Source organism: Perkinsus marinus, assembly GCF_000006405.1.
Source record: "Perkinsus marinus ATCC 50983 genomic scaffold scf_1104296957216, whole genome shotgun sequence".
In the NCBI taxonomy this organism is placed as follows: domain Eukaryota; phylum Perkinsozoa; order Perkinsida; family Perkinsidae; genus Perkinsus; species Perkinsus marinus.
This window is the reverse complement of record NW_003207206.1, coordinates 56783-71193: the sequence shown is the minus strand read 5'-3', so window position 1 is coordinate 71193 and position 14411 is coordinate 56783. Positions and strand designations below refer to the sequence as shown.

At 48.1% G+C, this 14411-nt stretch overlaps 4 protein-coding genes across 4 annotated transcripts; 1 reads left to right on the top strand and 3 right to left on the bottom strand.

Annotated features, from left to right (window-relative positions):
* Window positions 1-66: 66 nt before the first annotated feature.
* On the bottom strand, window positions 67-887 carry Pmar_PMAR007436 (conserved hypothetical protein; the record flags this gene model as incomplete). Its single annotated transcript, XM_002774857.1, has 3 exons — window positions 67-93; window positions 155-226; window positions 273-887. 3 exons carry the CDS (start codon window positions 885-887, stop codon window positions 67-69), a joined length of 714 nt encoding a protein of 237 aa, XP_002774903.1.
* A 6305-nt stretch (window positions 888-7192) lies between these two features.
* Pmar_PMAR007435 (chaperonin, 10 kDa, putative) lies at window positions 7193-7890 on the bottom strand (the record flags this gene model as incomplete). The annotated part of the gene is made up of 3 exons (XM_002774856.1): window positions 7193-7354; window positions 7404-7518; window positions 7802-7890. The coding sequence occupies 3 exons, from the start codon at window positions 7888-7890 to the stop codon at window positions 7193-7195; spliced, it is 366 nt and encodes a 121-aa protein (XP_002774902.1).
* A 676-nt stretch (window positions 7891-8566) lies between these two features.
* Window positions 8567-9749, bottom strand: Pmar_PMAR007434 (hypothetical protein). Its single transcript, XM_002774855.1, has 5 exons — window positions 9620-9749; window positions 9493-9536; window positions 9341-9435; window positions 9171-9293; window positions 8567-8847 (listed from the first exon to the last, which is right to left on the bottom strand). Exons 3-5 carry the CDS (start codon window positions 9394-9396, stop codon window positions 8577-8579), a joined length of 450 nt encoding a protein of 149 aa, XP_002774901.1. The 5' UTR covers window positions 9397-9435; window positions 9493-9536; window positions 9620-9749; the 3' UTR covers window positions 8567-8576.
* A 1766-nt stretch (window positions 9750-11515) lies between these two features.
* Window positions 11516-12426, top strand: Pmar_PMAR007433 (hypothetical protein). Its single transcript, XM_002774854.1, has one exon. It carries the CDS (start codon window positions 11539-11541, stop codon window positions 12034-12036), a length of 498 nt encoding a protein of 165 aa, XP_002774900.1. The 5' UTR covers window positions 11516-11538; the 3' UTR covers window positions 12037-12426.
* Window positions 12427-14411: the final 1985 nt, after the last annotated feature.

The window sequence follows — 14411 nt, the reverse complement described above, 5'->3', positions numbered from 1 at the left end:
AACCTTCGAAAGCATAGCCGATATCAGTCAGCAATGAGTCCATGCTCGAATATGCATCTTCACGACTCAACGAAGGTACTTGGCGGGGCGGTCCTAACACCAACCAATAATTCCCAACCCTCCTAAAATACACCCGCACAAGTTCTATCCTCACCTGGAGGCATGTCATTATTATTAATACTGGCATCAAACAGTCTATCAAGCTGCTTCCTCCTTTCCTCCTCATCTACCAACACCCCATCATGACCAGCCCTTTGCAGAGCATCCAACACCTCGTCGACCACAGTCTTCTTGCAACCCTCATTCTTGCTGTTCTTAACACACTCTAACATTTCCTCCAGCTCTTCAAGAAGCGCTATTCTCCCACCCAGGCAATCGGTCACTGCAGGGAGCTTCTTGGGCTCCAAATCGGCTCCCAACAGAGCCAGAGGCGCGTCTTCATCAGCGATAACGTCAGATTCGAGCATGATATCTCGAGCCAGCCCAGAGCATCTCAACGCCAAATTGAGGAAGTACTTCAGACCAGCGTGGCGAACCGCGTCCAAGTGATGACACAACAAACAGGACCAGACCGTCTGCAACGTCGTGTTACCATTAAAATACAAATACATCATAGCAAGCATGCCGTCAGCCACATACTTTGCATCTGCGTCACTGAGGTCGCCGATCGTATCGATGACCTTCTCGAGGTTGGCAGGAGTTTGCAAGCCAACGTCCATCTTGGGCTGCATAAGCTCAATAGCGCTCATCGCCTCAAAAGGGCTGTAGTCCTCGCCATGAACGAGTTGGCCCAAACCCATAGAGGAACACGCTTCAGTGATGGGCTCGGTGATGTCAGTCCAGTCATCATCATCGTGACGAGTGTAAGCGATAGTAGTTGCTGGCATTTAGGGAGGTGAATAGAAACTATACTCGATCAGATAGCTTGCGACGACCAATCCCATATAATTATCGTCGCTGAACACCGCAAACAGCTACGCCTCTCTGCACCCTCATCCACCCAATCTACGGATCATCACGTCCAAGTTCAGGATGACCCTCCCCACCCCCTCTCCTTCGAAGCCTATTAACGCCTGTTACAGCAGCGAAAAGAACCACCCTTACCAAGCTTGAATGAGGAAGCTGCATGCTACTGCTGACGATTCCAATACAGCCCAAATAGGAGCAACTTTTGTAAAAAGCGCGCGCCCTAAGGATTTCTGTTAAGCCAATCGGTAGGGTAGGAAAGCATAAGACTCGACACGTGAGGAAGGCGTCGCGAAATCCATAGCTTCCATGCTAGAATCGTCTCATCTCGAGTGCCGGGAGCGGAGTACTCCGCGATGTGCATCAATAACGTGACATGCGGCGGCGAAGCCGTGATGATCGTAGACCTTCACATTCAGTTTCAACCCGCCATGATGCGTAGCTATCTGGCTCAAGCTACCTGTAATAATATGACAGTCGATTCTTCGCGCCGCGGGGGGAGCGGCAGGAGTCCTGTCTCAGGACCCATCTACGCCAGGACATCTGCAACAAGGGACCCGTGAATTCTTTCCCTGCCCAGTGATTGAAGCGAGCAGGGAAGAGGAAGTCATATGACGGCATAGGTCTGCCGATGCACGGGTCGTCTTCGAGCACCGGCCAGGTCGGACTGGAGAACGTACACCGGTGTACCACGCAGTTCTAGAACTTGATCCGTGATCCTTGATCCGGTAGACATCTCTTTGACTGAGTAGTAGTCCTCGTGCCCTGAGTCACTGGAGAACGCAAGTTCGTCGATAGGAGTAAAATGAATGGTGACGGACGTGATCCAGAACCCGAGTGGGTAGGTGCAACAGAGGAAGAAAGAACCACTGAGGAGAATGCAACTCTATGTAGAATGATCACAATAGCGAAGAGATACTCATATCACTATAAACCATCCTCGGTATCTCGGCCTGCTTCCTCATCTTCACGAAACTATTACATATCTTCCAGCATATCTTCATGCATTATCTACTCCCACACTGTGGGAGGTAGCGTACAATATAGAGTACAGATCGGAAGAAGTTTATGATCCTTGAGGAGGCCAGAAGGGAGACCGGACTGGGTGAATTGTCGCATGTGAGCAGACTCTTCACAGAAAGCGGGTATATGACTTGCTTGTTCCTACTTAGCGTGTAGATACTAGCATTCTGTCTCGGTCTTGGGCTGCTCGAAGTTGAACATTTTCAGTCTGTCTCGTAGTCTCAGAAGAGGTCCCGAGAAGCCACCGTCGGTGGCCCACCGACCAGACCCAGGAGCAACCCGTCGTTGGGAAAGATGCCATCAGAGTCTGATGATCAGACTAAGACGACTAAATCAGGACAGACTGGTTCAGCCAACCCTTAGACTAAGGGCCTTGGTCGAGATGTACCATATCGTCTTTGGAACGGATTGCAATAGAATCGGGAGGAACCAGAGCTGTGCTGTCGATATCCTGCACTTTGTGGTTGCAATGCCCACGAAATGGCGATCGTAGAACTTGAGAATGGTCGTATCCGAGTTGATCAGTCGGTTACTGGATGTACTACATCCGATGTAGTAGCCCGCTCTACGACATCCCCCAGAGGTACAGAGTTATTACTCGATCTGCGGGGTTGGATAGCAACAGGCTACGGCAGTACCATCAGGCTGCCGCTCTCCCTCCCTCTTTCTGTTTGGCTGGTTAGAGTTCATTAATGCTTCACTGCTTCACCTATGGCTCATGAGCTATCATGTCAAACGTGTATAATTTAGTTTCCACTCAAACGACAGAGTACGGGAATCCACCATAACCCCGATCCTTGACTGTTGATCTGATCCCTGAACTCGGGCATTGATCCCTGTTCTGTGATCTAGATCTCGTGTGATCATCGTTTTTGATCCTTGTTTCTGACCCTTATACATGATTCTCGAGAAAAAACTTGATCCGTGATTCAAAGATGAAAGAGTTAAGAAATTTTCAGACGTCTTGAGAGATTACGTCGATCCGTGATCCATTTTGTCACCAAGATACGCATCCGTGTCCTAATGGGCTTTCAAGATACGCGGACGAGGATATACCTGCCAGAAATCTATTCTGCGAGTAAGAAAGTCGCACTCGCGGAAAGCGGCATCAATGCATTAGTAGCGGTCAAATAAGGAAATCAATCTCAGGAATAAGGACATCAATTTCATGATAGATTTCTTGATGATTTCTTTATGATTTCTTTGCCTCCCGATTGGAGGCAAACAACTTCTTTGCCTTCCCTCGGGCAATTCTGGCGGATAACACTTCTTTAAAAGTAGTTTTATCCCCTTGAATTGGCTCGATGAGGAAGCAACCCGTTAGAGGCTCGCCAGCCTAAGTGAGAATCTCACGCGCTTGGATTTACCACGACACCAAATTGGCAGTGAATTACCGCATTCGCATGGCAATGGAAGAAAAGGAGACTGTATCCAGGGCGATCCTTTCTCAATAGTGAACTTATTAAGATAGGGGGTCTCAAAGCTGAGGTGCATTTTCGCCAATTATTGCTAGTTTTTGGGTATTTTTTTGCATTTCTGTAGTTTTTTCCCATTCTTTTGGACGGTATAGGTGTGTAACGAAGTAAAACTCTCGGGGTCCGGGGGACACCCGCACGCATGTGCAGTTGCTGAGGTCACCCTGCCGCCTCACGCGGTGGCCGAAGTCGACCCGCGCGCTGAGGTCTCTAACGACCGTCAGGGAGTAGTCGTTTTCGCCCACCCTCCCGCCCGGGGGGATACGGGCTACGGACTTCGCTCTCTAGTTGTCCGTCCCCCTTCTTGAGTGATGCGTTGGGACAGTATAAGTGCTATAAGTTAGCACATCCGTGTCAGCCACATACTGTCTAATAGACAGTGTCTATCTGTCCAATTCGCACAGGTAGAACCAGAGCAGCACAGTCGGGCAGCAAATGTAGCTAATAGTAACCTAACGAATTCAATCTAAATATAGCGCACAATCAACATAATACCGCAAACAGACTGGCCACGGGAGCAAATTGATCCTCCTACCACCGTGAGTATGTGAGTGCGTGACACGATCCATGTTCCTACGTACTCACGTATACAGGCACCTGAGCACGGAGTGTTAGGAATGTACGCTTTCGCAGGTATTGAGTTTGAATAGATGCTCGACTAAGTGTAATCAGGCCTCTCTTAAGGCATTCCCTGCTATTATATTCAGTGTGGTGTTATCCTAGTCGAAAATCCGTTTTTCAGGAAGACGCGTGATCCTCATGGCGTGATCCCACTGGGGTCACGCAAGATCTTCTTCCTGCATGCATTTATAATAGCTATCGATCAGGGGATTGGCGATCCTCGATTCAGCATGCCATTTGGGCTTTTATGGGTTCGAATCGTCGCATTCCGGTATCAGACATGTAGCTCGGTCGAACCGTAGCGTAGTATGATGCTACTAACATCATTATGGTTGCTCCTCACAACGTCCTCCCGATATCGGTTTGGGTTGTTTGACAGTTTCACTGACCCTTCAGACTCTACTCCCTTCCAATAATGATGGCACTGCTACTGACCTTGTTGATGGCCTGCCATGTTCTGGTAGCTGTAGCTCAGCTTGATGGTAGATACGTTCACGAAGCGCCGGGCTACAAATTGACCTACGTAGTCGCCGATTCACAAGTCGGGCTCGAGTTCGATGTCCCGGGCCAGGCACCCTTCAGGGACCCGCCGGTCTACCCCCTAAAGGGCATTCTTGGGTTTTTCACCGTCGATTTCGAGAACACATGCGAAGGAGTTGATTACTGGTATCGAGGAATCAGCAGTCGCCTCGAGGAAGCGGAGATTGCAACAGGCGATCTGACCAAACTGACATTTATCTATTGGGTTCAGCCCATAATAGTTGCTCAATTCCAAGGCCGATCTATCCTCTTCTTCGGATCATACGCTATAAGCCCTGGTCCCACCTCTGAGGCCAGATGCATTCCCGCTCGTTGTCGACGCTGTTATTCTCGCTTTGACTAGACTGAAGACTACGACTCCTTTTCCCTATCTCATCTACTCGCTTTTTGAGAGGACGTATAACCCCTCAGGCTGAGTCGTTCTCGCTGAGGGCCTCAGCAAGAACGACTGGTATATTGGTTCGGTGGCTCAGTCTACGACCAGCCTACTCAGATGAATGAACAATGTTTTTCGTAGCTCTTCGATTCTAAACTCATTTGATTCTGTATCTCGCTCCGGTAAAAAGTACTTAGAATGGCGACATCACCTCTCGGAGTCAGTAGTCATTACGACGTTACGTTGTACTACAGTATCTTATCAGTGATGGTTTTGATCCGTCCGCATTCTCTCTGTAAAATACCGAGAGTAGCTGACGGAGCTGTGATGTGAATGCCCTGTCTGCTGCTCATGCAACACAGACTTCACTCGTGGTACCTTTCCCTGATTATGCTCATATGATACAGTACTCCGTAACCTAGTGTATACTTAAGTTTGGAAGTATAATAGATATCGAGCAAATACGTATCATCGAGACTCTCATGGTAGACATCGCGATTCCGAAAGGAGCAGCAATCTTCATCGCGCTCGCGTGAGGTGAACCGCCTCATCTCATTCATATATTCCAAATCAGAGTATATTAGAATTTCTAATGAACATGAAAATTGGTATGTGGAGAGAGTCTTCCCGATCCCTGGTTCATGATTGACTCAATTCAATCAAGATATCATATCAGCCGATAAGCTTGGCATCCAAGCTTCTCGACTCAAGATGTCCAAGTCTCGGAAGGGCAGCAAAGCTCTGCTAATTTCAGGAAGTTGTTCCGAACGTCACGTTGATCCTGCTGGGCGCAATCTTAGAAGCGCCGACAAGTGAGACGATCCCCAAGCTACACGGAGTGGGTGGAAAGCCTTGATGGCACCAAGTTGGCTCCTGAGGTGTTCACTGGGTAATCCAGAGGGGCATGTGACATATCATCGGTATATTGATATTTCTCGCCGGTTACGGTCTCGAGAGGACATTCTGATGGTGCATGGTTCTCTCCTGGGTGAGTCACTCACCATCAGTGACCAATGGTGACGATATGTACCTTTTTAAAACGTACTCTCTTGTGAGTATATCACTATTGCGTGCTTGCCTGTGCTTTTGCATTGCATTGCTGCAGTCCATGCAATGCGGGCGTATCTCGTGTGAGTCCAGTTACCGACGCCCAACACCATAGAATGGTGCGGGATGATGTAGGGAGTCCAACGCGGTAATTTTGGATTCACCTCGTTTGATTGTATGCATGCACATGCTACTGAGTGCCTAGTCCTGAGCATTCAGTGACAGACTATCAAGCATTTTATTACCTGAACTCAGATACATCACCTGTCGCAGGGAATTCATCTTGAGCGCCGTCATCAACTCGATATGACGCGAGTCCATACGACTAAAAAAGCAAGAGATATTACTACAAACTTTGTAAACTACAAATCCATAATGAGAAAACTCAGCCGCGAATGCTCTATATCAAGAGCATGAATTTTTTCACTGTTCAGCTTATGCTCAGCTATGCGGCAAATAAACATTCAAGTTTATCCCACCGCCACTTTGAACTGTACTATCGGCGATCGCTGCCGAGCAAAAGGGCCATACCACAATTTCGAATAAACTCGAGTCCATCCTGTCCATTGCCACGCCGAGCTTCTACAATCTCGCTGAGCCATTCGGGTGAAATGAGATGGAGACCAAAGCAGGCTAGCAATATTACAACGACCACCATCCTGGAACTTCCAGAGGGCAATCTCATGAATCCATGCAAGCTTATGAGCGGAAAAGAAAAACACGTGCTCCACCAGGCTGAACAAAGACGATACCGCATCATTTCAATGTCACCAAACGATCATCGGTATTCAGCAAACGCTCTAGATAGAACCCAAGGAGCCTCACCGAAACAAAGGAGTATGCGATAGACACTATCAACGGACGTAACGCTCACCCTTAAACGGACGTGATACCCGGATACCTGAGATTATCTACAAAAAGCATCAAAATATTTGAATTAGCATGGACATACCCTCGAAAACAACACAGCACCACCCATCTAACATACCCGAGCGAAAAACAACTTCCCATATCATATGGGAAGTTGTTTTTCATATGGGCCATATGAGATTGACGAGCTCAATGAAATTAAAAAAAAAGAAACGGGGGGCATTCAAGTGTCTATCTCATTGAGGTAATCTCAACAACGGAAACTTGAGCAATCTCACGAGCTCCCTTCGGTCTCGGCAGCTGCTGTTGGGGAGACGATTTTACCCACAATATCGTCATCACGGAAAACCTGGAAGTCTTCACCGTCCAATTTCAAATTCATACCGCCGAACTCGGGAATGATAACCTTATCGCCAGGCTGGACCGAGATTGGAATCTGCAAGTCACAATACGGAAAGTCAGAGACTGAGACCATCCACCCCCACCTTGGTGCCATCATTGAGTACTCTACCGCTTCCCACAGCCATCACAACAGCCTGGTTGATCGTGGGCTTAGCAGCTTCAGGCAAGAACACTCCAGTCGCCGTCTTCGACTCGACACTAAAGAAACGACACAATACCAATAAGACTGTCTTATGATACCCAAGGAAGCTAGACGATTATGTTGCTGACAACTCGGCACACCTGCTAGGAATATGATACTAAAACACCCACCAGGTGAATTGAGTCTAGCTCGAAAATCAGAGAGTTATTCCAGGCTAATATTTCCAGCTATGACGATGTCGGTGAAAATGAGGGCCCGAATTCGAAGGATTCAGGAGATCATAACGCTCCTTACGCTACGATGATATTGCAATCACTGACACCAGTCGAAAATTCTCACCGAAGTTTCTGCACAAGGACTCTATCAAGGAGAGGGATGAAGCGATTAGCGACCTTTGAGGCAGCAGTAGTGGCTTGGACGACAGACATGTACCGAAAGTAGCTTTTCGTAAATGAAAATGACCGACGATTCAACCTTGGGCAGTCACAGACAACCAGTAAGCGTTGTGTTGGGGAAATGCAAGAATGACAAGATTTGACTTTGTTGTGCCAGTGGCTTGACATCGTGCCACGCTTGTCCCCCAAATTTCGGTCCGAACACAATTGTTCCTGCATGCTAAAGTGCGGCAAGCTAGAGCTAGTAGCAGCCCATTCGTACTTCGTAACCATAGTTACAAAGTGACGTATTCCGCCCTCGTACAAGCCTATCTCAACTCACTTGTCGTGTATTTAGTTCTATTATTAGCAGGTTGTTATCCCTACGATTTCATATAATAAATCACATACATGTCGCCACATACGATTGATCGATTTTGATCAATGTTTGGGCGATAACCCAAGAAATTATAATAGTTGACGCCTGGTTTATGCAGTGGGTACAATCCCGTAAATATTCCGCGGTTCCTGGGGTAAATTTAAACGCGGCGTGTTTCCTCGTGATGTTATATAATCCATTATCCCTTCGCGGTTTCGTGGGTATTATCTCGGGGACTAGAGCTTACCGCCACACTTCGACTAACAGGTACCTTGACGGCGTCAAGTTGACGTCGTTCGCCAGCGCTCACTTGAGACTGTCTTAACTTCTGACACGCAAACCTCTCAACATGAATGGAAAATCAGAAAGACTCTCGCATCATGATTGACGGACATATTACCAGAAGAGTATACGACTTGTTGCTGCAGCGAGACAAATGGAGTAGGACTTGAGATAAAGACTCGACACGACAGGACCTCGTTGACACAAAAATAAAAAACCTCATATGTCGAAGAGTTGCGAAAAAATAAGCCTCAGAGCTGCTGCTTCTACACGAACTATTGAGGGTAGAAGCAGGCTCCTGGAACGTGCTCAGAAGACTCGCAAAATCCCATCGACGGGCATTTGTTATCCTGAAGGAGAGCCAACAAGTGAACTTGTTCCAGGTTTTTAGACGGTTTCAGGCGCAAGTACCAATGACTGGTACATGCGCCTCAGTAACCAGGAATCACTGGCGACGCATCCAATTCTGCACGGTTAGCGAGCCCAACAGCGAGGATTGAGGGAAGTCCCTCAGGGGTTATACAAAACCCTCAATCCAGCTCGATCGGCCTCATCACGAGGCGGAAGTTTCATCATGCAATGGAGGTCGCCGTGGCGTCGAGGTACAGTAATAGTGTCAAATTCTTCTAGTGTGACCGAATGAAGAAACTATAAGTTACGACAGAGTCCCCACCTTCTTGCAATCGACGAAACATAATCCATCAATTGCCTTGGTGTGAAAGCCTGCAGGGCCGCTTTGACAGAACTTATCCAGATAAGGCCTAGGTGCACAGACCGAACCCAGAACTTGTTGGTCCTGAAACCACTGAGTACAGATGTCGCGAATCACAACAGTACACTCACCCGGACCAACAAAGCTGGCATCGAAAGACGACAAGAACAATTGGTGATCTCACCATCCGTGTATTTACACACACCAGTTGGCTTCATGTAAAACCCTAGAAAAAAGCGAGCGACTGAGCGAGACTTGCCGATTTGAGGGTGATTTGACTAACCTCCTGTCGGGAGAGCATATGGCGCCTCTGCAGCGGTGCGTGATCTGAAAACAACTGAGCAGTTTTACAAATCCCGTGAGAGAGATATACTCAGTTCGATCGAACATCGTTACACGGCCCGACCCACTCGAAAGCTGCACTTGAAGATACGAGTATGTTGTTTTCACCATGACCGCAGATTATCACACAGAGGGTGACGAGGAGGTGAAGCATTACTGTGATATGAAATCGAGGGTTGAAGGGCTAAGGCTAAAGCTGCATAAAATACTTATTTTCAAACCTGACTTCGTATTTGAAACTACGTTCAGAACGCAGTGTACAGGACTGTGAGTAGAGCACCACATTGATCTCACAGTGCCACTCCCCCTCTGCAGCGCGCCTATCGATCGGAATAACTCAACCCCAGTGGTGGAAGCTGTATCGTGCAACGAGTTCCTTTGACTGACCTGTCTTGGAGACAGGGCAGTAGGAGAATCGGTCACATGCCTGGTGAATATTTCGCTCTTTCACGCAGCGTTACAGACCGCACGCAAGCGCATACTGGTCACCCGCGTGCACGAGTACTAACGAGGCCCTATCACATACATTCACAAGCAAAAGACGCCTGAGCAGGTCGTTACAAGTTTACCGTATCATGCCTAATGGACATTGCTTATGAGAGCACTCGGAAGGGAACCCGAGCAGTAACTTTACCTGAGTTAACGACAGGTAGTCCGTTCGCCTGAGAGGGAAATAACCAACCCTATCTAACTTGATCAACGCTAAGTTTAGGGGTCTTGCACTCTGTAGTTATATGCAGTTTTCTGGCAGTGATCGACTGTTGCTGAACGATGAGAGTGGAATCGTGTTCCGCGAACTCGGTTTCAACTCGAAGGAAGTTGACAACTGCACTTTACACGTCTCACCACTCGAACTCGTCGCGGAAACTGCCAGAAGAATCTAGTGGGTTGCACATTGGGATCGATGAACATGTGAGATATCATCAGCTCCACATTGCCAATCGACGATGCTTTGAAGCTCACTCTATTGTGAGGACTGCAATTGTGCGGATCCAGAGCTGAACAGGTGCAAGATTTCATAACTCAATCTTGCGTGCAAAAGTCACAGCGAGTGATCCATTCATTATATTCTTGGGAATACGGTTGTGTGCTATCTTAAGGAGTTCTGAGATAACGCCTTTCCGTCGCTGAAAATATATCGCAATTAATTCCTCCCAGGGCCACAACGCTAGTGGCCCAATCCGTTCGTCGCGAGACTCAGTCCGATGGGAGGCTCATGATCGCAGCGATAGCAATGAGAATATGACGCAGTCAACGTCATGACTTGTTGTTATCCACGCAGTTGTAGGCTACAACTTGTAGCACAGGGCCTTTAAAATGTGTACTGTCATGAGCTACCTACGGTCAAGCGGCCACTTGATGACTCTATATTGCTGAGGCGCGTCGTTGAAGAGCTCGTATTTCAACGGAAGCTCCTTTGGCTCGGGATGATCCAATATCCATTGGGCCTACGTAAAGCATTCTGTTGGTTATCAGGCCTAGTGATTGAGTGAGAAGCGTACGGTTATACCTCTTCGCTACGTCTGTGAGCATGTGGGTGTTTCCACTGGAGTTGACCTTTCTCATTCACAATGGTGGCTTGCGAGCCTGAGTGCGGTATGATAATTATTGAAAACATACGCTCTATTGTAGCGCGACTGAGCGGTACGTGTCTTACCGTGACCGTGTTGGTGGAGGGCAAACTCTTTGAGTACTCTGAGAGACAACCCAGCATACTCCCGATGCTCAGTGATGGCCGCTGCTTACAGTGGATCGCCCTTTTGATATGTCACTTCGGTTCCTTCCATATGCAAAGCCGACTTCAAGTTCAAGTTGCCCATTTACGGCGTGAATTATGTCGCTGCAAAAAATCTGTGGCCAGTGCTGATCTTGCGCTCTTGCGTTTTTTCAATGCAGATTTTTGCGTTCTCCATCTCCATCATCCGCGTAATACATGTCCACGTTGGGTGAGATTTCCCGATTTTTCACAGGTTAGTTCATTATTCCTATGGTTGCAGCATCTCCTATATCACGCTCACTACTTGCTCGTCTGGACCCACCGCGATACCTACGAGACTCAGAAGTGGATCGCTCGGACTTGACCGAGGTCCTTGAGGCGATACTCCGCCGACCAGCAGTGACCGCTCCATCCACTACTACTGCCGCTGATCGCGCCCCGCCGATCTTGGTCAAGCTCGGCCCCCTGCCTGCGCGGGTCGGAGCGAGAGCGTTTGGCGAGACCTTGAAGTCTCTTGGTGTGAACCTGAGGTCGGTGACGGTACGAAGAAGCAAAGACTTTTCTCACTCAATGGTGTATGCTGAGGTCTATGAGCGGAGCGATGTTGATATTATCCTCTCCCGGCTCAATAAACGAGCCTATGTTATCAATCTAGGCGACGAGGTTGGGCCTTGTCACGTTTGTTTGAGTGTAACTGTTCTCGACGACCACGACTTGTCCAAAGTTCTGTCGCTCTCCGGCGTCGTTGAGGTCATTCGTAACGTCTAGCTGGCCAGTCCTACCCTCATGGTTTTCGTTCCCCTTCACTTTTCATCGCGGCTAACATCATCGCTCAGCTTCTGTTCGTCATTTGAGTTGATGTTTGTTTTAGCCGTTCTGGTCCAGCCTGTGATGAGGGTTTCATTTTCGTCTCTGTTCGGCATACAGCGTATGTCGTGCATAATTGTACACACTGCTTCTCTTGGCAGTGTCTCCTACTACTACCAAAACACTTCGTCTCGCAAGATGAACGCGATTTGTCTGGAGTTGTGTTGACTTGTGGGGTATGTCCTATCTAGTTTGCTAGTAGACCTCCACCCTGTCGGACGGTGTCGAGATGGGAAAGGGTGGTCACTGTTGAGTTCATCGTTGCTTCTGGTCTTCGAATTGTGGTAGACTTAACTTCTCAATATGTTGTGTTGGCGAGGGAGATGAGTATTCGTCACGGGTAGTCGTTTGTGAGGTGCTCCCAATTTCTAGGATGAAGCTACTCTCTGGGAAGTCTATTCAAGTTACTAGAGGTTAACTTGTTAACCTAGGTTAAACACCAATGCGAATGGTCGCGTCGCTCCGCCCCCAATTCGCACTGCAGAGAGGGTGAGCGGATCTTCCCCGCGTTCCGTATGTCATAGCGTGGTCACGGGCTGAAGGAACTTCTGTGTTTTATCCCAATCCCACCACCCGGGAGCAAGTACCGGAGAGAGTGCAGACACGCACTGTTGTTGGCACACTCACTGAGTGTCGCTCAGACTCTGGTTTCTGAATGTCTCTCCCTCATCGATACTTCTAGGGTCGGTTCGTACCGAACCGCCCTACCAGACCCACGTGACCAGGAGTGGGATATTTAAAAATGAGATAACTGTGGGGCGTTGCTCATGTTTTGAAGATGCGTTTGTGTTCACTGTGTAGTTCCCTGCGAAGTTCATACGTTGGAGTATCCTCACTCCGGGACGATTTGGCGAGTCGAGTTGAAGTCAACTAGAAATCTTATGGTGGTTCTGAGACTGGTTCGTTCTCGTTGGTTCTGTGCACACGTTACATACGTTCGCTTTCCTGGTGAGAAGAGGTCATCTTTCAAGAGATAGCTGATGAGCTCCTGGTTGTTGCTGAGGCACCCGTTGGTCGAACCTGTGAGTACACTCGTCGTTCATTCATCGAGTCGAGCCTGTGATGAAGAAAATTGTTCCTATCGTTATTGGTTAGTTGCTCGTGTAGTTTATGTGTTTTCACGCGTCAGTTGCTTTGTCTTCTGAATGTTCCTGTCACGGCGCAGTAGTAATAGTGAACTAAGCGTGTTTCCGCTAGAGTTGGCTATTGCGAGCAGACTCTGGCAAGAGAATTCACTACTGGACTTGTCGGTGGGCATTCTGGGAGTAGTTTTGGAATATATCGGCAAGCGGTCGGTTGTACTCGAGAAGGTTAAGAAGGACTCGACAATGACAATTCAGGAGGAGTCCGACGGATGGTACTTGTTTAAACGGGGAGAAGATGTTTATATGGCGAGCTACGTGGTGAATAAGGACGGCTCATGCGTATTCGTTCATACCACACCTTCGTCACTTCCTATGCGATTCTGTATAAGCAACGCTATACGCTCTGGTAAATACTCGTTCGCCTACAACCCAACCACTGACAGCCTATTTGTGTTTTCACAACTCGACTTGGTCCTGTATTCGGTCAATCTACTTAGTCGTCGTACTACGAGTTACGGCGAACTTGATCTCTCCCCCCGCAGTGCTGGTAGTGCCGTGGGTTTCGCGATGGAATGTGTTGGTGATGGCCTCATTATAGCCTCCATAGGGAAGATTGGTCATCAGGGATCTGCTGCTACATTGATGGTGCATTGGGTCCGCTTCAATGGATATGCCGTTGAGAGCAGATTGATATGGACAAAGGAGCTTCAAGGATGCCCTTATCCCGAGTACGCTGATCTGGCTATATCGTCTGATGGTGGCGATGAGGGGCCGAGGAGAATTCATTTTAGTGTTGGAGGGGGAGGGGGAAGTTGCGTTTGGGAAGGAGACATTATTGTCCGTAGGTTTGACGAAGAGGTCAGTGAAGGAAAGATATCTTTGCGCACTATGAAGGATTCTTCCGATAGGATTCTTGAGGGCTTGGGGGAAGACGGAGGAGCGGAGGTATCGGAAGAGAATTCGTTTGGTCCAGTAGTTTGTATGAGGCGTAGTGGTAAATTCATTGATGTTTTGAGAAAACAGTGGGGCCGACCTAGGCCAAAGGAGCTTGTTTTGGAATCTTTCATTATCGATCTTAGATAGATTCAACACACATATGCATGCATTTGTTTCCAAGAATGAGTTTTGAATTTAGTGGCGCGCGGTCAATTCAGCAGTGGATGGAAACCTTTACGAAATGCCGTCATAACG